The sequence below is a fragment of the Cyprinodon variegatus genome, unplaced genomic scaffold, assembly GCF_000732505.1.
Source record: "Cyprinodon variegatus isolate N-32 unplaced genomic scaffold, C_variegatus-1.0 Scaffold208, whole genome shotgun sequence".
NCBI lineage: Eukaryota > Metazoa > Chordata > Actinopteri > Cyprinodontiformes > Cyprinodontidae > Cyprinodon > Cyprinodon variegatus.
Window position 1 is genome coordinate 1,032,041 of NW_015150661.1, and position 22,843 is coordinate 1,054,883.

Below are 22,843 nucleotides of genomic sequence, written 5' to 3' on the forward strand. Positions count from 1 at the left end.
ACTGATTGGTTCCTAAATGTCCGCCACTTCAGTGATATGGCACAGATTATTTAGACATTCTAACTTGGTTGAACATCTTCCTTCATGTACACTAAATTTTCAAATTTTTTTTATCAGCAAACAGGTTACTTTGTCGCTATAGTCCCATTTACACTACCCTTTTGAAAATGTGCCAGGATCAGTCCGAGCAAGATAACTGTTGAGTGTAAATAGCATGCAAAAATGAAGCAGACCATGCCAGACACAACCGAACCGCGCTTAACTAGTACAAGTTCAACTGTAGGGCTCGGCGCAGTTTAGTTCTGGCACGGTTCTCAGATAACAAAGAACACATGAGCAGACTGCGTCATCTGGTCATTGTCATCCTTTGTCATCTCAAAGAAGCAGACTCAAGTAAATAAAAAAAAAGCCCCCTTCTTTAATATCCAAATTATAACCAAACTTTCTGAATGTTGCGGGTGCTGCCATGTTGATTTACTTGTTTCCCTCTAGACTTACAGCAGCAGCCATTCAAAATTTCCCCACTTTTCTTGATGGAACCTTGGTTAGTGCCCTACAATTCCTTTTTAAACATCTAAACTATTCTTTCTGTCATGATTTGTGGACATAAAGATCTAAAGAGAAGCGCTATCTCCTGGTCAGACCCTGTTCAGAGAAAGGATGGAGTCAGATTAAAAATATATGCATGCCCATGAGAAGGCTAGTGGCTGGAAGTTGGAGGGGATTTTGCAGCCGTTCGGCTGGTTTTTGATTGGGAGAGCCCATTTTGAATGGCTGCTACCCTAGAGCTGTAGTACCATAGATCTTCACTAGGAGGAACCGTGCTAGTGTGGTGTGTAAATAGTTGCAAGGAACCGAGCTCAGCACGGTGAACGGATCCAAGCTCGGTCAGAACTTGGCACGGATCAGTTTTCAGAGGGTGGTGTAAATGGGGCTTATGTAAGTATTCATGAGTTTCTTAGCTTTTCAGATTTGCTGGATGTAACATTAGGACATATCATCATATTATCCTCCCAGTTTGATATTATTACAGGGAGATGAATTGATAAGCCACCTTCTTTTATCCGAAAATAAATGCTAATGTACTCAATTTACATCCATTGCGATCCAATATAAACTATTCAACCGAAAATAAGTAACAGAATCAGCTTGATGGTGAAAGTAAAGTGGAAATACTCGTTAAACTTGTCTATAGCAATATCTATGATAAAATTCAAAAAGGCTGTTAGTTGTTAATTATGGAACAAATTACGTATGAAAAAGGCTCCAGCATATTTTGTTTACAGTTTTGGAATTTAAATAAATTTACATCAAAATTTTTCACACTTATCTTTTTTGTGTTGGCCTGTCACAAATTATCTCAATTAAATATTATTGAATTATGTGATTTTAATATGGGAAAAATGCAAAATTCCCTAAGGGTTATGAAACATTACATTTAACTTTTTGCCAACATTGTGAATTAAATTTTAGCAAAGGGCTCAGCATTACATTTCATTTCAGTAGCCAAACGAGTTGGACAAAATGCTGTGCTTGCAAGAAGCAGCAGGCGACAGAAAAGAGAAGATGTATTCTCACAAGGAGGGAAATTTTTTTATTTATAACACATTATGCTGACAGGAAATCTCTGGCTCAGCGCCTATATTACAAGTTCATCTGCAAGGCTGTGCATGTACTGTATGGTAATTCTGGAAACCAAGGTTGTAGTGGCACTATAAACACACTTTTGAAATAACAGGCTCTTTCCCTTTTTTTCGATTTTTTCTAAAAAAAAGGTACAAACAACAATATAAAATATTTGTGCTGTTGGCAATTTACAAAAGAAGTTTTTGATTAAATACCTGTGCAATATCTTTTTTCATCTTTTTTTGTATGCATACACCAGAGTCCCATCTGGAATCCACACTCCGTCATGCAAGCTGCACAGTTTTTGAATTGTTACATGTTTAGTGAAGTAGAACTCATCTGCTCATTATAAAAAAGACACATGCAAAAAAGCTTCAATTTTACAGTTACAGCTTGCCTAACATGGTCTGTTTAACTTCAAGCAAATATTACATCATGTACACTTGGACCTAAATACTAGATTTCATATGAAATCCTGCCAATATTTAGGATTCAGGTCATAGCAGAACAAAAGTTTGGCATCTTTTGGGATCTCCCTTCAGGTCTGTGTCCATGGTTGTAGAGTCCGCAACAACCAGCAATGGCGCCGTCTTCTACGAGTAACTCCAAACATCAAGCATAACTTAAGTAAGAACTTTGGCAGTGCGATTGTTCTTTCTTGGTTTTCATTTGTGAATTCTCCCCTTTCAATAGCAAGAGAATGTCACTGCAATAAATCAACATTGTAAGTAAAAAACAAACAAACTTTTCTTATTTTGCCTCATATTTTGAAGATCAATGGGGTCAAGTTACTTTTGATGCACTCTTCCCTAATGCCAAGCGTTACAGAGCCTGAAAACATTCAGTGCCTTTGTCATAATTTGTCATATGCAACAGGGTTCAAAAAGGTTGGTTACCACTTTCTGTTTGACCCCAAATCTAATTTGACAGTCTAATCATACATCAGCTATACATTTCTTCATTCTTTGGAGAAAGAATGGCCATCAGTCTTCGTGCTGCTTTTGAGACAAATTAAAACAATACAGAATATTTTCCTATAATATAGAACACTCTCATATATATATACAGTAAGGCCTAGAGGAGTGAGTACTGTACAGGTTGGTTTGGAGTGGAACCCTCTCGCCATGATGAAGAGATACAAGTATGGTCGTCTGCCCGTACATATTTATACAAATTCCAGTAAATGCACATTGCTTTTTGTGAAATATATGCCAAGTATTTATTTGAAACCAAACAATAGTGGGGGGGGGGAGTAAAGAAAATGTAATGTCACCACATGTATAAAAAAGACTCTATATGTACAACATTTAAATGTCAGAAAGAATCACAAATATGAACTAACAGCTGTGTTTATTTTGTGAGGATATACTTCAGACTGAGAGGCAAGCACAGATTAGAGCTTATCTAGCAGTGAGCTGTGGAAACCTCTCTCTCTGTTCTCATATCTGCACCACCAGCTATCCTGTTCATCACCACTTCTTGGTTCCATAAATAGCAATTAATACTTATCAATCTGAACTGAACTAAAGTGAACCTCTTCACCTTGTTATTAACACTTGATTGGTTTTGTTTCTTTTTTGTATAGGCAAATAACACTCTCCAATTTCTATATACTTCTATATTTTTTTTTCTCACCTGTTATTTTCACTCTTTCTTCATATTTTTGATTATATGATGCTAAGCGGTATAAAAATGTGCCAGGATTTTACAGAGCAATGGTTTTGAAGATGCGTAAATGATCTGTCATCACTTTTCTACTTTCTTTTGAGTGAGATTGGATAGGATAGGATCAGTGAATGGAGCACTTTCCTTCCCCCACCTGTTGCTGTGCATTGCTTGTTACCCATCTGAATAAAACCAACTATACTTTTCCCTAGTCTAAATTGAATGCTTTAACCAAGGATAGAGTTCAGCAAAAGAAGCTGTTAGCTTACCTGTTATACTTAAGCTAATATATATAAATGAACAGTGGGTCATATTCTGTAGCATTAATATTTTACCTATGTAATGTTGCAAAAATTATTTAATGCCTACAAACATTTTTAACAGGGTGCGGCCACTTTAACAAATCTATGGATTTGAATAAAGTATGGTATAGATACCATAAATATAACAAATAATATTTGTTTTTTTGGCAGCCATAGTAATCTTAGTTGCTTTAATTGTTCAAATAAAAGCAATTAGATCACGTTATGTTATTTGGTTTTAATCTTTTGTGTTAATGAAGATACAGTGAAACCATGATATTATATTGTTAAAAAACATGCCAACTTGCTTGTCTTTTTTTTTTCAAAACAGAGTAGTTTTATTGTATTCTATGTCTTAAGGTTAAGTTAAGAAAAGTTTGATAAAGTAACTGATCTTTCCCTTACAGACCTTGTGTTATAATTAAAAGTCAGTACAAATCTACCAGTATCTGAATAAATGATGTTCTCATTAATTTCTGTTATTAATTACTTACTGTAGCTTTGTAAGATAGTTTGCACATTCAAATAACTTGATGAGCAGACTATGTTTAGCTGACCTTCAGCAGTTCCTGATGTGTTATTTCTTTTTTAAAAGCTTCAATTCAGGCAGAAAATTAATTAAGGGGGATCTAATAATTAAGGAACATTCAATTTACATGAGCCTACCTTTCTTAGATGTCAGGCTTTTTGAGAAAAACTTTCTAATGAATGGATCACAGCCTAGAGAGGGCTAGTTTGAGACTGTATTAAGCTCCTTACTGTGGCTTTTTCCCACCAGTGTTAATATGGATGCATCAGATTTATTTATCTTTTGCAGATTTAGGTCAGCAGATATATGCAGGTCATGTCTGGTTTCTTTTAAGAAGCTATCACTTACAGTATTGATTTTTTAAGCCTATTACAACTGCATACATTATAAATAGGAACAACAGATGCATCACACTGTGTGATTGGTGTTTTGCAATTTTAAAACAAAGAAAAACTTAAAAGAGAGTTGACATTTTTAAAAGTTCTTTAAAATAATTCTGTTTACGATTAAAGTTACCGGTATCTGCGCATGACGCATAGAGTAGATGTTTTAAAAGAAATCTAAAATCTTTATGTGAATAAAAACATTCTGGTGACTGGCAGTGTGATTGATTACGGAACATACATAAACATGCCACTATTGGCTTCAAGATAAAACCAAAACTAAGTATATAAGCTAAGCTAATGTAGCTTGTGCCAGAGGTGGGAGATGTGGAGTCATCAAGTCTTCTCCATGGCATGCATGTGTTCTGCCCAGCCACTGAACCCGGTGAGTCCAATCTTCACAATTGAATTCACTTTGCAGATTGGACTCACCTCGTTCAGTGGCTGGACAGAACAAATGCATGACTAAGGCTACGTTCACACTTCAGGCCTTAATGCTCATTTCCTATTTGTTTTTGAAATCCGATTCTTTTTTTTTTTTTTGCGTTGCTGTTCACATTTCCAAATATATGCAACTTGTATGTGATCTCCTGAGTGAAATGCATTCATACAGCTTAAAGTTCAACTAGAAAACACATGCATATAGCTCTCATTTGATAGTATGTACAAAATTAAATAAATCACAAAAAAAAAAAGAAATCCAGCATTTTGTTGTTTATAGCATAAAATGATTCACGATAGCAGACAACGCTAAATTCCTCATTCGGTCACGTGACCCACTGAGACACTGTAGGATGCCATGACGTCAGTTTAGTCAGGAAGTGGTCATTTTACACAGCAGGTCAATGCTTATTCACCTTTGTGATCGAGTTTTTAACAATTTGAATATGAAACTCACTGGATTAATCACCGCTGCTAAATGTTCTTTGATCTTATGCAGAGCTTGTGGAAGAAGTTCATTATCTTTCAGAACATTTTCCAGATAGGACTGTGCTTTTTAGTTTAAACCAGAGTCTAACCTTTTGTTTGAAGAGGGAATCACAGGATTTGGATTGGTTCTGTGGTGACCAGGTTTGTTTCGTTTGGCATCGTGCTTCTGCGGCCGGGCGTGAAGGCTGGCGGTCAGTGTTTGAGCCCTCTGTGCGGTTCTGGCTGTTCTGGAAAGCAGGCTGTGCTCCGCTGCTGTGCCTGGATGGGGAAAGCGGTCCCTCGGTAATCCGATTGCAGCGAGCGGTCCAAGAACCCTTTCCTTTCTGCTGTGTGGGTGGCTAACATTGTCCTTCGGATGTGGTTTTTACCCGTTCGACTCATCGCTCCGGGCGTGGGGTTCGAGCTGTGGGTCTCTGCCTGCGGTAACTGAATGTTATCCATTGCGGTTGTTGTTCTGGAGCACGGCCCATAATGATATGGAAATCTGTCTAAAGCTGCGGCTATACTAAACTGTGCAACTAGCTAGGGTCTGTTGTTTTATGAAAAAAAAAAAAACAATGCTTTAAATCAGCTTTATTGCCATCAGGCACTTTATTAAAGCTATACAACAGAGAAAACATGCCATGGATACTTTGGTATATTAAATCCAACTGATGCTGTGAGAGCAGGATTGATGATAAAAGAATCTGCCGTGATGTGATCTGAAAATAGTTTGCTGTATCAGTTTGGATGCCACAGATTGATTTTTGTCTTATCTATTTACTTTCCGGAACCAAATTTGACGCAAAACCGGGTCCTTCTGATAATTAAACATTATTTTTCCCGATCCAAAGCCATTCCTACAATTACCAGCAGTACAAAAGATCATTGTAACGACGTTTTAATGATCCTTTCACTGTGCTTAACAATGCGTGAAGTAGTTGTTCTATACACCCGCCCTAAGACGTTTGACTACACTGACGTCACAGCTGTGTTTTGTCATGTGACTGCTCTAAAGGCGCTAGAGGCGCCCAGCATACTGTGAAATTCTCTTGATTTTTATTACTTGGAGCATTTTTAGCGCAATTTAGACAAGCCACACAATAAAATTGCTCTAGATGAATCCTTTCTTTTTGAACTTCAACTGTCCAGCATGCGCAGTAGAGGACACAATGACGTCACAAGAAAGCATGCTCTGTGTTAACATGGATGGTAGTGCGGGAGCGCATCTAGTGATCTTTCCCAACCTTATAAACTCAATCTTTTCAAGATGGTTAAAAATAAAGAGTATTAATTGTGTACAGGTCGGATGAAAGCGACCTCACCGTTCAGACACAGGTCGCATTTGAAAAGATCAGAAACGTATTGGATTCAGGACCACATAGCCAAGTGACCCAAATCTGACTTTTTTGGTCATATGCGACCTGTATCTGATCTTTTCATGACAACGCAGATCTGATTTGTTCCAGGCCACTTGGCTCTGTGGTGCTGAATCTGATATAAATCGGATGTTTTCAAATGTGACCTGAATTTGTACTCTGAAAAGCCAGGTCGCATTAATCCGACTTGAATGTCAGTTATACTTGCATCTGGCTACACAGAAGCAGGAAGAAAAACAACCAGTACCACATAGCCAAGTGACACACATACATACAGGTTGCATTTATTTGGAAACGTGAACAATCGTGCAAAGAAATTGGATTTCACAAAAATATCTGAATTGAGCATCAAGACCTGCAGTGTAACCGTAACCATAGAGATGACTTTTTGACGCTACAGCTCGTGAAAAAAAAAACAACTATTCTTACTGTATAACTACATTATAATTTCTTTATTTTTTAACATGACTGCCTTTGATACTAAAATAATTTATCTTAACTATTTTGCTGTCATAATATTTGATTGTGCTACGTAATACTGACATTCATTATTTTTACATTTATTAGAATAAGAATTATTTGGGCAGTTTTTAAAGGGTGTTTGCTGTTGACAAGATTCACTGATCTTCCCACTCAACATGTTCTTTTCATGTCCTTCATCCTTTAATCCAACATAAAAAATTCTAAATAGCTAACTAAAAGGTTAACTTTGCATATTCTTCCCACAGTAACAACTTTCATATTTAAGTGTTGCCACTTCTATGACTTGTATGGTGCATTCACTGGATGCAATAACCTAGTGCTCACAAGTTAGACCCACCAACTTGTGACCAATGGTGAATTATACCTAAAATGACAGATTTTTGTGAGTTCTGACCTACTGCTCACAAGTTAGAAGCACTAAATAAAACTGGAATCTATTTCTGTGCACCTCTAATGTATGTTGCTCTGTCTAGAATCATAAATTGTATCTCAAAAGTTAAAGGATAAAGGAACTGGACTGACTAAAATAATATTGAAGGCTAGAGGAGCGAATGATTCAACCCACAGCTAGAAAACAAATTTGCATATCTGTGTTGTTCCTTTAGTAATATATGTTATTGATTGTTTATCCTTCCTCATTTTCAAATTTAAACACATTTGACCCAAATATTTAATATACAAATGTTGGATGATCTTAAAGCCAGACTCTTAAGTAATCTCCATAAGTACATTTACTTGTCAGCCATATTTAGTAACGAGCCAAGTCCCTCAAACACTCAGTATCTCAAAACAAACACAGCTGCTGTTGCTACAAGTAACCAACACACAATGCATTTTTTCATCTAAGACAGTCTGTTTCTGCGATTTCAGCAGTCACATTCCAGCAAACTGTGATCTAGGAGCACAGTACGTCTGACTTTCCAAAAATCTGATGATTAGTCCATCACCCAGAGACACACTGTAGGCCTATGTACGTCTACATGAACCGCTCTCTGAAACCAGTCGCTGCTCCTCTGAAACCAGCACTGAGATCTCCTCCGGATGTAACGGCCCTGCCGGACAGGAGAAATAACAAGGGAGGTCTGAATTAAAGGGTCTGGGGTCATGTCGGGGCCTGCAAGCCCAGAGAATGGCAACCAATCCTGAGTAAGCTGAAGTTTGCTAAAAGAACGCACCAGTGAAGGCACTTTTTAAACAACAGTGCTTCTGTTCTAAGTAATTCAAGTTGTGGAAAGAATGAATCAGGGCCCTCCAAGAAAAGACAACTTCATATCTGGGTTACCTTCTTTTCCCTTTTGTTTGCCTCAGATAAAGCATCTATCTAAAACCTAAAGCTCCTTCAAAGATGCAGGCAGGGGGGGCTTACAGTGAGGGAAAAGTGGAATCTCTCAGGAAAGGGGTATTTCTGAATTAAATGTGACTGAGAACAGGAAAAAGCAATAGAAACCTAAAACACAGTAACTGAAGTCTACAACAACAAAAAAACAAAACTAAGGTGTAACAGAAGTACATGTGTTTGAAAGTAAAACTCACACAAAGCCTGCAAATAAGAGCTTCCATTACAGTCTTGGACAGGCTTAGAGCAGGAGCAGGTAAAGAAGAGCTCCTGGAAGGGACTTACGACACTGGTCCTCTGTTGCGGCTACTAAATTGTTTGGTTGGTCCGTATGAATATGTCATCCTTAATTTGTGTTCAAGTAGGGTTCAATTGCCCCATTCTGTTATGGAGACAGAGCTTGGCAGGCCAGCTGATGGGTCGAGGGTGCGTGTGTGTGCGCATGTGCAGGACGGGCCAAGATCATTTATTAATCATCCCCGCCCCCGTACATGTCGGCCAACTTCTTGAAGCGCGGTCCCCATTCGTTGAGGTAGTCATAGTCCTGATCTCCTGTGCTGGAAGAGTTGAGGGAGCTGACTGAGCCGGCGGTGGAGCCACTGCCCTCATAGTCGAAGACGAGCAGGGAATCATACGGTGGGGCTGTGGGGTCATTGTCTGCAGCCCGCAGACCCTTAAAACACAGAGAGAAAAAAACAAACAAAAACAAAGAGAGGTCAATTAACTAGTTTTACAGTTGATATAATGCAGTGGTATTGAACTCCAATCGTTGAGGACCAGCGTCCTGCCAGGTCCATACCCGAATCAAATGGCTAATCTAGCTAACTAGCATGCAGTCAAACTCTACTCAACTAATATTTGAGTGACATAAGTTGAGTCGGAAACACATCTGAATGTTTCAGAAGAATTTCAGACAGCTGATATAAATACACATAAAAATGAGAAAAACTGGTCGTGCTTCGGTGTCGCAGTGATTAGTCCTCCCGCCAAAAAAAAAAAAAAAAGAAATACTGGTTAAAAGGCTCCTGCATGTAATCATGTTTGTTAATTTGATAACTCTTGAAAACAACACGAGGATGTAAATACATGAGATAAATCCACATTTCAGCCACAGCTCACCGTCACAAACTAAGTGTAAAAAATAGTCTCTTCATTAATCCAAATATGTGGCGCCTCTAACTACTCGCAGTCTTTTTTATTAATCTTTTTACAAGCGAGTAAGGTCCAGTTACAGATCACCTAAATTATGTGATGCAAAAAAGTGTGTTGATTGCAGTTTTGCAAAATATAATATTTTCAATGGGACCAAAAAAGCACCCCATCGAATCCTTAAAAAACTTCATTCAAAATAGCAGTGTCTCCATTAAGCAAATTTATTTGAGTAATTTTAATTTGTGCAATTTGATGTTTAATGAACTGTCAAATCTGCTGATCATTATCCATTAACATAAAGTTGTATCCCATGGACGCAAACATGGCCATATGGTGAGTAGCCCGGCAAAGGACAGTTAAAGACAGATAATAAAGCATGCCTTTATCTAACACCCTGGGGATATTAGACAGGAGAGCTGTGTGTTTCACAGTTTTTTCCAGTCACACTGCAAAATGTGAAGGGTGAGTATTAAATCAATCATGTAAGTCTTGCAGTAGCCAATGTATTCACAATTGTACCACAATTTAATGCCACAGGATTGTTTGGGAAGCAATTCAGTTTGGGAATGAAACGGCTGCAAATAAAATGTGCTGCAGGGAAAAACTGTTGAGAACAGTGAGCACTTTGTAGAAGAGGAAGGGTTTTTCCAGTTGTGTTAATTAATATGGAATGCAGGAAAAATGGGATGCTTGAAGTTTCTGATTGCCAAAGCTCGTAAAAAAGACAGACACACTGTAAGACCTATGACTAGAAGGATTGATGCAATAGCAGCTATACTAAACTTTTTAATAATTCCCTCCTCCAGCTTTTCAGTCTCCAGCTACCAACCAAAATTTTTCTGAGATGACAAGTTTTCAAGTCAAAGATTCAGCTTTTGGTGAGCTTGGTGTAAAAATTAAGAAAAGTTTAAGCTGGGATCTTTTTAATGGACTCTGGGGATGGGTTTTTAGTTAAGAAATAGCTGATCAAAACTTTATTTCAGGCAGGAGAGGCTTTTTCTCATACAACCCCTCCAGTTTTGGGCTGTTTTCATGGTAAAGGGTACAAATTGGTCACAAGCAAATACTTTTTTAACATGCCAAAGCTCACTGTTCAATATTTGACCAACTAGGTAAACGGAGTCCATCTAAATCAAATGTACTATCTATATAAATTCAGCGGTTCTGTGAAAGTCTTAGATGTTAGAGAACATTAATGAACAAACAGTCTGATAAAGATCAAGAAACATGCTAGACAGGTGTTTTGAAGTTCAAAGAGGGCTTTGGTTATGAATGTACTGAGCTCTGACATCTAACAAAGCAATGTTTAATTTATCATTCAACAATTGTAAGTTTGCAACAACAGCAAATCTACTAAGACAGCTGACAGGTTGGGAAAGAAGGAAGTTAGTTGAAGAAGCAGCCAAGAGGTTGATCTAAAAGGATCTGCAGCTCAATTAGTCTAAAGCTCTATAAATTTACCTTTTATGGAACAGAGGCAAAAAGCAGCCATTTCTGAAAGAAATTCAGTAATGAGTAGAGGCAGCATTGTGATGCTGAAATAATTTCCCTCCTAAGCATACAGAGGAAAGTTTTTCAGAACTGTCAGGATAAATGTTAAGCTAAAAACCAGACAAGAATTGAACTGGGGCAGAAATTTAGACACAGAACCAGCAGGATAACAACCCAAGCCATACAATGGAACAGTTTAGATCAGTGGTTCCCAACCCTGAAGCTCCTTCCCCACAGGTTTTAGATGCATTTATATCGCAGCACACCTGATTCAAATGGTTGTGTGACCTCCTCAGCAGATGTAAAGTGCCACAGAAGCCTGTTAATCACCCATTCATATAAGTCAGGTGTGAGGTGGCAAGGAGACACCTATAACATGCACAACAGGGGTCCCTGAAGAGCAGGGTGCAAAACCACTGGTTTAAATCCCAATACCTCCATACAGACCTAAATCTAATTAAAAATCTAAGCTGCATATTAGAACTAACAATACTAACAATACATTTGGTTCAACATTCACTGAAAATCCTATAAAATATAAAGTAATATAAACTAAAGTGACTGAAAGCATTTAAAAATAAAGCATTTCAAATAAGAAATGGTTTCAATAGTATATAGACATTTTAAAGCCAGATATCATTTTCTTTGTTTTATCATATGTAACTCATATTTAGTTATTTCTACAAATAATTTACTTTCTTTTCAAAACTACACTTGTTTCAAACAATAGAACATTGTGGTCAAAGACTTTATATTGAGGTAGGTAAGGAGAACAGACCTTGCAAATTTGTGAGAAATTATGAGAAGAATGTAAAATGCCAAAACCCTTGTGGTTTCAGAATGTAGTAAAAACACCATGTGTTTGCAGTGTTTGAGTTTAATCGGACTGGTGGAGCGAGATCAGGTGAGTTTATGTGTATGAGACAGAGACAGACAGACAGAGAGTCAAGGCTGGCTGGATCAAAGCCGAACAGCTGCCAACACCTCTCAAGTGTGAATGCGTTGTCACGAGTCTGTCAATCAGCATTTTCTCGAATAAATGTGCCAGCATCAGAGTTTCCTGTGTTTGCGACAGTAAATATTTGTGAGTGTTTGGAGGGTGGGGTGGCTGATCAGTTAAGGAAAACTAGTTGTTGCTGTACTCATTCCGAAAAATTGGCAAAATCTACAAATCCCTGAAACATTACTGAGAAGCCAGCTCCTTGCACAAAAAACAACTAAATTACTCAAATTTTGTCCATGCAAGATATAGATGTGCTTTTAAATTCACCTCATGGATGAAGTCCCCAATATCTCCAGGATGGGGAACAACTGGTCTGATCGGGTACTGTGACTCTGGGATAATGGGTCTCTCGTCAACTCTGCGTATGCCCGGCGGCTTGGTGATGATGTGTTCTAAAGAGTCTGGCTGCTGCAGTTGGCTCAAATCATAGTCCTGCACAGTCCCAGAGGCACAGACATATAAGCAGGGTAAGCATCAAAACAGACATCACATCATATATGTGTGGTGTGTGTCTCTCTCCAACGCTCACTTGATCCTCTTCGCCTCCCCCCTCTTCATCGTATTTGAGGATGTTGTCACGGACGTCATCTTCAGGGTCAATCAGCAACTGCTTTGTCTGCCTTTCCTTCTCCCTGCGCTTGATCCACACCACAAACAACAGCACCATGCCTGCAATAATGCATACAGGAAACATATACAGCTGTAGGTAGAGTTTCATTAATACACAATAAATCCAAAAGTTAAAGTGAGGCCTGCTTAGGGATCTATAAAGGGCACTAAGGCATGGCAGTATGTAAAGCTGAAGACAGGTTACAAAAAACGAAACGAAAGAAAATTAAGATGGCTGTATAATTACATTTTTATTTCATTTCAGTGTGCACAACTTGAAGCCTCACTGGATCAACACGTCATCTGTTAAGCAGTTAGAATACAGCACAACTTTCTATTGACTGGGAACAATGTTTACTTTCGCACTTCAGCAGGGGCACCCTGACATTTGAAATAACGAGAATAGTCTAAATTTCCAATAACGACCTTATGTCTAGTGCTTCAGCATGTTTTCCTCCAAAAATCCTTGGATGTGATTGTATCTCAGAAGGTAGAATTTCTTAAAAAGAAGCTTCTTAAATAACTTTCAGCACACTTTAGATCCTAGTGGATATGGCGCAAGACATGGCTTAACTATGTAATATTAATATTTTATAGTTGATTTGGGGCGAGCATGAGTTTTAGCTTGATTTACTCTGACAAAGGTGGGAACTGGAACATATTAATTTTCAATGTTATATTTATCCAAATTGTAGAGAAGACACCTTTTACTGTGAAGGGATAATGCTAGTTTATTTTGGTTGCTATAGAGAGCTAGAGCTAGTTGTTTTGTTCCTTTATCATTTTGTACTCTTGGTCGGTTGGCTCGAATAGGAGAAAAAGTAACTTAGCAGATCAATGAAAGGCTGAAGAAAAGGCAAGGATTCTCAGTTTGATCATTTGAGCTTTGGATCTTTGCCTATGATGGAAAATATGGCTCTAACAATTCGGACAGTTGTTGGTAAATCTCAGAGTTGAGATAATTGTCTACATTCTCTATGTAAGGGGACCCAACTGCGGGCCCCAAGTGGCCCTTTAGGACCATATGGGGTCCCCACAGCACCTTCTGAAAATAGAACAACTGAGCAGTGGGCAAAGTTTAAAACTTTATTTTATTCTGTTGCTCTTCTTTTTTAATCATTAATAGAGCATTTAACCATTAACAGAGATTTTAAATGACAAAATCCAAAAGAAAACTAGAGATAAAAAGAAATGGTAAAAATATCTGTATTTGTATGAAGTTTAGGTGAATTTTAACTTCTCCAGTTCATAGGTCAGCATTGGTAGCCCTTCCTATGATGCAGTAGACATGAAGTAGCTCTCAGTTTTAAGAAGGTTGGTGACCCCTGCTTTAGAGAATACAAATACTATTGTTTGCTGCCATTAAGGTTAACTAGGTTAATCTTGTTAAGGTGCTAAAAGCACTTTAAAATTTAAACACTTTTTTATGACTAATCCCTGCTTCATGAAATATTTTTAAAGCTAATGAACAATATCTCTTAAAAGAAATATCAGGTGATGACTTACAGTATTCTAGTGACTTACAGTATAGTGACCTATGTCAGCAAATAGCAACTTTCCTCGCTGAAGGGTTGGCACTGGTGCTCGTCTCTGGAGGAGCAATAGCAGCTGTCTGAAGACAGCTTCTAACTGTGTTCACTTATTCCTCAGTTATAAAAGATGAAAACAAAGCTTCTGTTTGGCTCAGAATGAATTAAATATTGAGGAGAGCTCTCCTCAGTCCTGCTGGGGAGTCACAGTTGACTTAGAGTCTGGAAACCAATAGTGGACAAAAGGATAGCAGAATATTGCACGTCTCATAATGCATTTAATGGCTTGATACGCAAAACAAGGACAAGATGACTTCATTATTCTTTTTACAGTGTGGGCTGTTCACTTATAGCTGATTAGCTGAAAACTGTTTCTTGCCTGTGCATCAAAGGGAGATAGTCCGATTGAGTTACACTGTGTTTGTGCAAATGTGCGTATGACTGAGAGGGGAGTTCGGTGAGCAAGGATCATCTGATAGTGGATAAAGTTCAGGTTTATATCTGATTAGTTTAACTTAAGTTGCGATTTGGGCTAGTTTTATTTTAGCCTTTGCATTTAAGCATAAAAAAGTCAGATCTGGTAACTCCAAGTGACAGTTATCTTAACAACTGGCATCTGATTACATTATGTTTTTAGCTCTTCATTGGTAGTAAGGTCAATATTTTAGGTAGCATAACATCAGATTTTAAATTCTTGGTTAGCTGTGCCCACTAAAAGTAAGCCAAAAACTAACCGAAATATAAGGAGCATAAATCATGCGCGTTAATAACAAGTTAATAAATGCTTCAGCATTTACAGTGTTTAATTTACATCAATCTGGAATCATGAAAGGACTATTCAAAGAAGTCTTCAAGTTTCAGAATGTTAAATTGGCCAACTGTCTACAAACCACTGTATGCTGTAAACGTTTCAATATTTGGACATCTGCTTTATCACTAGTTATCATTTTGTACAAGCAGAATGCTATGGTGCTAAAAGACCCTTAATATCAATAAATACACACAAGTGATTAATACATGCATGCTGGCCCAAGATGCATACCTCCACAGGGTATGCATCTTGGGCCAGCATGCAATGGTGTGTGTAATTTACTGGGGTCTTAAGGTACTGAATCTGCATCTAAGATGTTCCAAATCCACTCAAACTGCTTGTTTGAATATTATAAATTTGCTTTGTGGCAAATTTCTGACTTGATAAAGCTAGCTAAGAGAGATAACTACACTAATTATTCTACATGGTCTAACCGTGCCAAAAAAACCCAAAACAAAACAAAATGTAATGCTTTGTTGTCTAAAAAAGCATTAAATTATTAACATAAATGTTTAAACTGTAATCTACAAAAGGTAGATAACTAGCTAAACATATTAAAGAATATTTTTCACTTACTGCTCCACTGTCGTTACCAGAAACTATGCTAAGGTCTCAACAATTTGAACCCCAACGGCTTACAGTACAAGTTCACCTGCAACCGCACTAAATGCCTACAGTATACTGCATGGCTATGTGAATGCACATCATTGACTTACAAGTAAATCATCGCCCACATGGGATACATTTTTGTGTTTGACTAAACAAGAGATATTTGATTGGTTCCTGTTCAAAAACATCTATTTGTGTAATAGACCATGTCTTAAAAGAAATATCAGGTGATATGTGTATTAGACCATGTCACGAGAATCTCAAACATTCACATTCTCACATCACAAGTAATTTTTAAATCAAGAAATATTCTCAAATATAAGAGAAATACATTTATGAATGTTGTCATGTATGTGTGAATATTAGGACCCTTTTAGCTTCATAATTAATAAACCTAAACAAAATCCAACCGCAATAAAGAGTGCCTTTGAAAAAGTTTCTTGTTTTCTATGTACAGGACAATCCACAGGCATGAAAAACTGGCAAGACAGACGCCCACAGATATTTACACTTCCAGAGAAGAAACAAAAAACTCCCCCACTCTGAGGGGTTCCAGTGACTGAGATAATTATATATTTCAAACATTTGCATCCACATCGCTGTATAATTTTTTGGTAAAAGTTAATCTTTTCTCAAAATCTATATATATTTTTAAGGAGTTTAAATCAAAATTTTGATCTTCTTAGGAACAGCAAGGTATACTGGTTAATAGAGAGCACTCACAAAGCAAAATGATGATGCAGATTAGGATGGAGATAATGGCTCCAGTTCCAAGGCCAGCGGCTGCAACGGCACCGAGTGTTGTGCAGTCTCCATTTTCATCGCAGGGACACACCTTCACTTTGATAATGGACCTGTTGGACAACGGTGGGTTGCCCGAGTCTGACACAATGACAGGGACCTCATACATTCCTGGTTCCAAGTAAACTTGGTATCGAAGAGCCAGGCGGGCATAATCACCTATGCAAGGAAAAGAAGACAAAAAAGTTAAGAAATACTTATGTTACTATTGATAGGTTTTAAAAAAAAAAACTGTTAACAGTTACAAGTAAGAAAAACAAGACATTGTAATACATTTATTTTCAGCAATGTAAATATATTCAAATGACACCAGAAACATGAAATATACCCCTTTCTAGACAAGTTTAGTTTTCTGGATTTCCTACAAATATATGGCTTTTAAATTAAACTATGTTCAAAATAAAGAGATAACGTCAGTAAAGGAAGTTTAATCTGGTAAAATCAATTGCATTCCACTTGTACAAAAATTGGGAAGCACAATGAAAGCTTAGGTATAGATTTCTGGACCTGAGTGGAAGCATAGTCCACAATGGCTGTTGCTGTGGCAACTCAGGAAGACAAGAAATATAAAAGGAAATCAATAATAGCCATAATGCGCTGACTGGTGCTATTTTCACACAATCTGTATTAAGAAAAAACAAAACGTCCAGGATATATAAACAACAACCCTGTTACTTGCAGTTTTTATGGACGTCCTACTGCTATCAATCAAATTTCCCAAAAATAGGAAATTTAAAAACCCCACAAGCAATATTTTACAATCAGAGGATACTACTTAAGCAGGTAAATACATTTCTACATGAAAGGTTTATGTTTGAATTAATTTACTGTGTCAAAGAGTCATTTCTATCCTTTCTAATGTTCCCCAGGTTAGAATTGAACAACATAACATCAGCAGGCAGGTTCTGTTGCAACAAGCTGAAGTTAGCATATGACCTGTAGTTTTTAACAAATCTGTTCCATTATTTAATTTCTACGTAAACCAGATGTGAACTGATGTTAGAGCAATCCTGTATAAGATTACCTGATAAAGAATTGTTAACTTGATCTGTAATGAGCCCAAAAAGAGGCTGTAACGGGTTGGAATTCAAATAAAATTAGTTAAAAATATCCTCATTTTCTGCATGTCAGGCTCAATATTATTAAACGATGAACATTTTGTGATTCAACCTTTGATTCATGTTGATTTAAGTGTTTTAACATAATTCAAATCTATATTTATTTACTCCCTTTATTACTTTGAAATATAAAATGAAAAAAAAGGAAACAGTGCATTTTAAATGATTGACATTCACTATGGTTGTTCTTCTGTCTCCACAGCCCATATTCTCAGAAAGTATTGGGGATGATTAACATGTTTATTTTTCTTTAAGACATGCCTTTGTGCTCATTTTGATTAACAGGTTCCAGAGGTTGGCCCCAATATTGACCCCAAGAAACGACTCCCACAAAAACATGCTCTTAATATTTGATTTGTTTTTTCCAAGTGCTAAACCTTGTTTATTTTTCCTCTACACATTTTTTATCACAATGAAATATGAGATTAGCTCCTTGTGTTTTAAAATTGAGATTTTTCATTTACTGTAAGTCAACGTCCCTTGATGTACTAGCATGACACAAATGCATCTGTGCCTAAGCTAATTTACTAAGAAAGGTTCATAGGTCTTTTTAGAAAAGAAAATCGGTGGTATAATGAGAATATATAAGAAAGTTGCAGGGCAAGACTGTGTCATGACCCTGGTCTGTTAAAGATTTATGGGACAAAATCTGTAACAATAATAGGAGTCTATACTTCTAGTTAACGGATGAAATTGGAAACCATAAAAACAGTTTTATTAATATTTCAATTATATTCTACTTCGAAACAACTCAAAAGTGCATGTGTAAAGTCTGCAAGCTGCCCAACATGGTAATGGCACCATCATTCTGTGGTTTAAAAAAAAAACTTTTGTAGAAGTTTTAGAGTAAATTAACATGTTTTGAACGGAACCCCGCAGAGCTCGTCTGGAGCGACAAAATGGCTGTGCACCAGCACTTCAATCTGGCTCCAATCTGGCTAAGTTTCTGTGTTTCTGCCAGGCAGAGAGGGTACATTTCCAAACAAAAGGTGTGCCAAGCTTCTGCAGTAATCTCAAGAAGATTAGACTTTTTATGAACAAATCCTTTGAAATCTGTTGTTATTTCTTTCTTAAATTAGTAAGGGGCATATCAAGTACTTCAATATAAGAAAATAAATATGGTATAATTACAAACTTATATAATCATCTAATTGTTTTAAATTTTCCTGAGTTTCATTTATCTGTATGCAATATGTAATATTTACAAAAGGGAATATATTAGCAAGAATGGTTTAAAAAAACATGATTAAAAATGTATTTCTTTTTTTAACCTTTTACAGACAGCTACTCACCACTGATTCGTGTAGTGGTCCAGTTGCGTCGGATGCTGCTTGGGAAGTTGGGCAGCTCAAAGACAAAGGGACCGGCATTGGGGTCTGTGTCAGCATCAGCAGCAGTGATGTTGAAGCCATTGACGTTCTTGTTCATCCTTTCGCAGATCTGAGACTCCCTTGGTACAAGCACTGGGGGGTTGTCATTAATATCTATCAAATAAATCTGCAGCGTGCCTGTGCCGCTGGCTGCAGGGGAGCCTAAGAGAAGGAAGAGATGAAACAAAAACAAAAACATCATGACAGAAGGAGAAGATGACAAGCAAAGATGTGTGCAGAGGAGGAGAGGACAAAGAATTTTTCAGCCAACAGAGAAGACGTAGAAATAATGAAATAAGAATAATAATAATACAAAAAAACTATAAAAAAATGGAACAGGAATTACATTAAATGGGCATTCTTCATTTATAATTATGTTGGAGGGAAAAGGGGATCAGGCTGGGGGATAGTTTTAACTTTTGAAAGAAATACTTTTGACAGTTTTGCTTATCACCTTATCTTTTGGCCTTGCAGCTAAATCCATCCCATCAAAGTCGATGGGGATGCAGGCAGAACACATTCAATCACACAAGGACGGCTAAGGCACAATAATGATGACTGTAATACAACAAAACAGGTCGTTGTCTGTGTTCATATACACAACATCGTGAGTCATCTTTGATAGTGGACATAAAAGCTCAATTCCAACAGTGATAATAGATTTTTTTTTTCTGAAAAAAGAACTGGGCATTCTATTAGATCAAGTTTTTCTGAGATAATTATGCAGTAAATTTGATCAAACATGCATACAACCTACAGTTCCTGCAAGTAGCTGATATTCATTAATGTATAAGTTAAGTCTACTACATCTTCCTTTGAAGAGAAAAAAAAAACTGGGCAAAAAACAAGGTAACAAAAGAGTGATTTGTGCTTGCTTTAAGCAAATGAATTGCAATTTTGATATTTTTTGCAAAAATATAGTTCAAACCACTTGATAATTAAACAAACTGTCTACTGTTTTTAGAATTTGCTTACCACACTGGACCTGTAATACTCTATTCTCTTATTACATCAATTTTACTTTTTCAGCAATAAAGCAGAGATAAAACAGTTCCCACATTTCTGTAAAAGGTGTGTCTACAATTTCACAGTAATCCTGCTCCTGATCCAATATTTAGAGTCAGCGGAAGCTGGACTAGTGAATGTTGCTCTGATGCTTTAGGCAAGCCATTGCAGGTGCTGTTTCATCAGCAATATAGTAAACCTCGGACTGCTATAACATGCACTGCTGCACATAAAAACACTCACAACCCATCTACAGACACAATTTTGTAACCGTTGCATTGATTGAACAGCGTAACAGACCATTACCAACAACATTTATGGAAAATTGGGAATAAAGGATAGACATTTAACAATCAGGGGAAGTGAGATAGCCGAGCGAGAAAACAAATAAGAAAAGGTGTGCACAGCAGGCAAATGTGACAGAAAAATCAAGGAAAAAAGGGATTTTTAGCAGCATAAAGCTTTGAGCTGCTTACTGAGTGAGTGCCAGGGGGTGACGACCCTTAGCGGCCTCCAATTACGAGTCATTTTGCTGTCATGCCCTAACAGTGGAGTCATTGCACGGACTCTGCCATCTTAGGGCCTATCTCTGAGATCAGATAAGAGGAAGGTAATTTAAAAGGATTTATGCAAATCACACAGATCAGCCAATTAAGTGTGGCTAGAGAGCAAGGTATTTGCCAAAGAAGGGCAAGGCACAACCAGAGACAGGTCACAATAAGTTTGTTAACAGTTTGATCTTTGTAGGAGATCCCACCACAAGTATATTTGATTTATTTTTATTTCATTTTTTGACAAATGATTTATAATTGAAAAATATTTTCTTTTATTATAATGCCCTGATATATTTCATATGTTAATAAAATATTTTACAACTAAATAGACAATTTTAACATTAAATGCTAATAAAAAAAAATTTATGTACAACTGGATGAAAAAAATAGTATTATAGGACTGATGGTCAATGGATTATAAAATAAGCAGAGTGTGTAGCATTTTAGATGTTTTGCCCCTAATTGTATATTAATAACTCCTGAACAAAGGTCTGCATAATAATGGATAGGATCACAATCACAAATGTTTCAAGCAATATTCAAATCAAGATAATATAAAATGATTATTCTAATCATAACTGGACTAAATAACATGTTGCACAAAAAAAAAAATCATATAATTACGGTAACGATTTTTGTAGACAATTCTTTAAAAAAATAATTTATTTCAACAATCTATGCAATCAGCTTGCAGTGTGGATGAAAAGTAAGCAAAAGTGACATATGCAAAGCTAAGTTTAAAGTACTAACTTGATACAAACATGGACAGAACAACAACGCTTCACAAACAGGCTGGTACACGTGTTGATATATGAACATAAATCACACACAGATTTCTCTCAGTCTGTGGATCTGCTAATCTCGGCCTTGTATTGGAAAGATGTTGAAGCAGCTTGGCAAAGCTGATAGGAGAATTAAGAGGGCTTTAACCAGATAAATAAATTATGTTGGTGTAATTTCCTCAAAAAGGATTTGTCTTAACTCTATTTTGATAGATTTAAGAAGTAGTGAAAAGGCTTCTAATAGCTGACCATATGCTCATTGTTGAACACATCTATGTGAACAAAGCTATACAGGATTTATCCAAGGGGGGGGCAGCATGGGGGTGGTGTTTGCATGTGACATGTGCCTCTTTCTACGCTGTTACAGCCTCTTCACTGTCCATCTCTAATAATCCTATTGCCTCACAGCATTTTACCATAATCTGTTTTATATTATGGCCAAAGTACTCTGTAGTACTGGAAAAAATTATGTCCTATGTTTCTGCATTTGTCATGCTCACATTTTAAGATTATCAAGAAATATATACATACGTGATAATATGCGAGTAATCTGAATAAATAGGAAATCAATTTCCTAAATGGCTATGCCCTTAGTGAAGAGGATGACAACTGCTAACCTTAGAACTGGTGGGAATAATGGAAGTTAGTCTATTGATTTAGGGATTTTAAGCATGGCTGGCCTGTTTCAAGTCCAGAACTTCAATGTAGTTTAAATTCAGACCAATTTTAAGTGCTGTAAAGTCCCTTGGGGTGATGTGTGTTGTGAACTGGTGCTATATAAATAAACTGAATTGAATTTAATATTCCTTTATAAATTTTCTGGTAAAAGTAACATTTCGAAGTTCCAATAATTATGGCAATGTTACACCCTAAAACTGTAGAGCGTTTACTGTATAGACCATCACACTACCACTGCCATGTTTTACTAATTGGATGATGCTCTTCTCCTGAAATATTTTTAAAGAAGTTTTAGGCTAAATCCTGTAATAAGACCTGTTATTTTCATGCAATTTCAAAAATATTTTAATTTTGATTTGACAAGGGGAGTGGTCCCTTTTTTTCACAAAGGGGTATTTTTTGTAAAAGTAAAATTTTCTCCTTGATGAAATAAATAATGAAAAAATGCTTTTAGTCTTTGGCAAGTTTTTTTTTATACATAACTATAAAAGGGCTGTAAAAAAGAAAAGAAAAACAGAAATCAGGCTATATTTCCACAGCTTAGTACACACATCACATAAACAGCTTGAACTGGAATCATTTTTGTCTTTACTGAGAACTGCATACAAACCAATTCAAAAGTTTGTAGCTTTGCAAAAGTGCATTTAAGCTTAGATCAGGTGAAACTAGTCTATCATTAGATGAGAAATAAAAATTGGCAACATTTTGTTTAGGTTATA

General features: G+C 36.8%; 1 protein-coding gene across 1 annotated transcript in view; it reads right to left on the reverse strand.

Moving 5' to 3' along the window:
- Window positions 1–1,587: 1,587 nt before the first annotated feature.
- The window catches only part of LOC107088164 (cadherin-4-like), a 119,716-nt gene continuing 98,460 nt past the window's right edge, over window positions 1,588–22,843 (reverse strand). The window contains exons 10-14 of the mRNA XM_015380166.1: window positions 19,028–19,267; window positions 16,540–16,776; window positions 12,788–12,927; window positions 12,526–12,690; window positions 1,588–9,285 (exon numbers count right to left, since the gene is read on the reverse strand). Coding sequence (XP_015235652.1) covers window positions 9,082–9,285; window positions 12,526–12,690; window positions 12,788–12,927; window positions 16,540–16,776; window positions 19,028–19,267 — 986 coding nt within the window. The 3' untranslated portion in view covers window positions 1,588–9,081. The remainder of the gene's footprint in view (window positions 9,286–12,525; window positions 12,691–12,787; window positions 12,928–16,539; window positions 16,777–19,027; window positions 19,268–22,843) is intronic.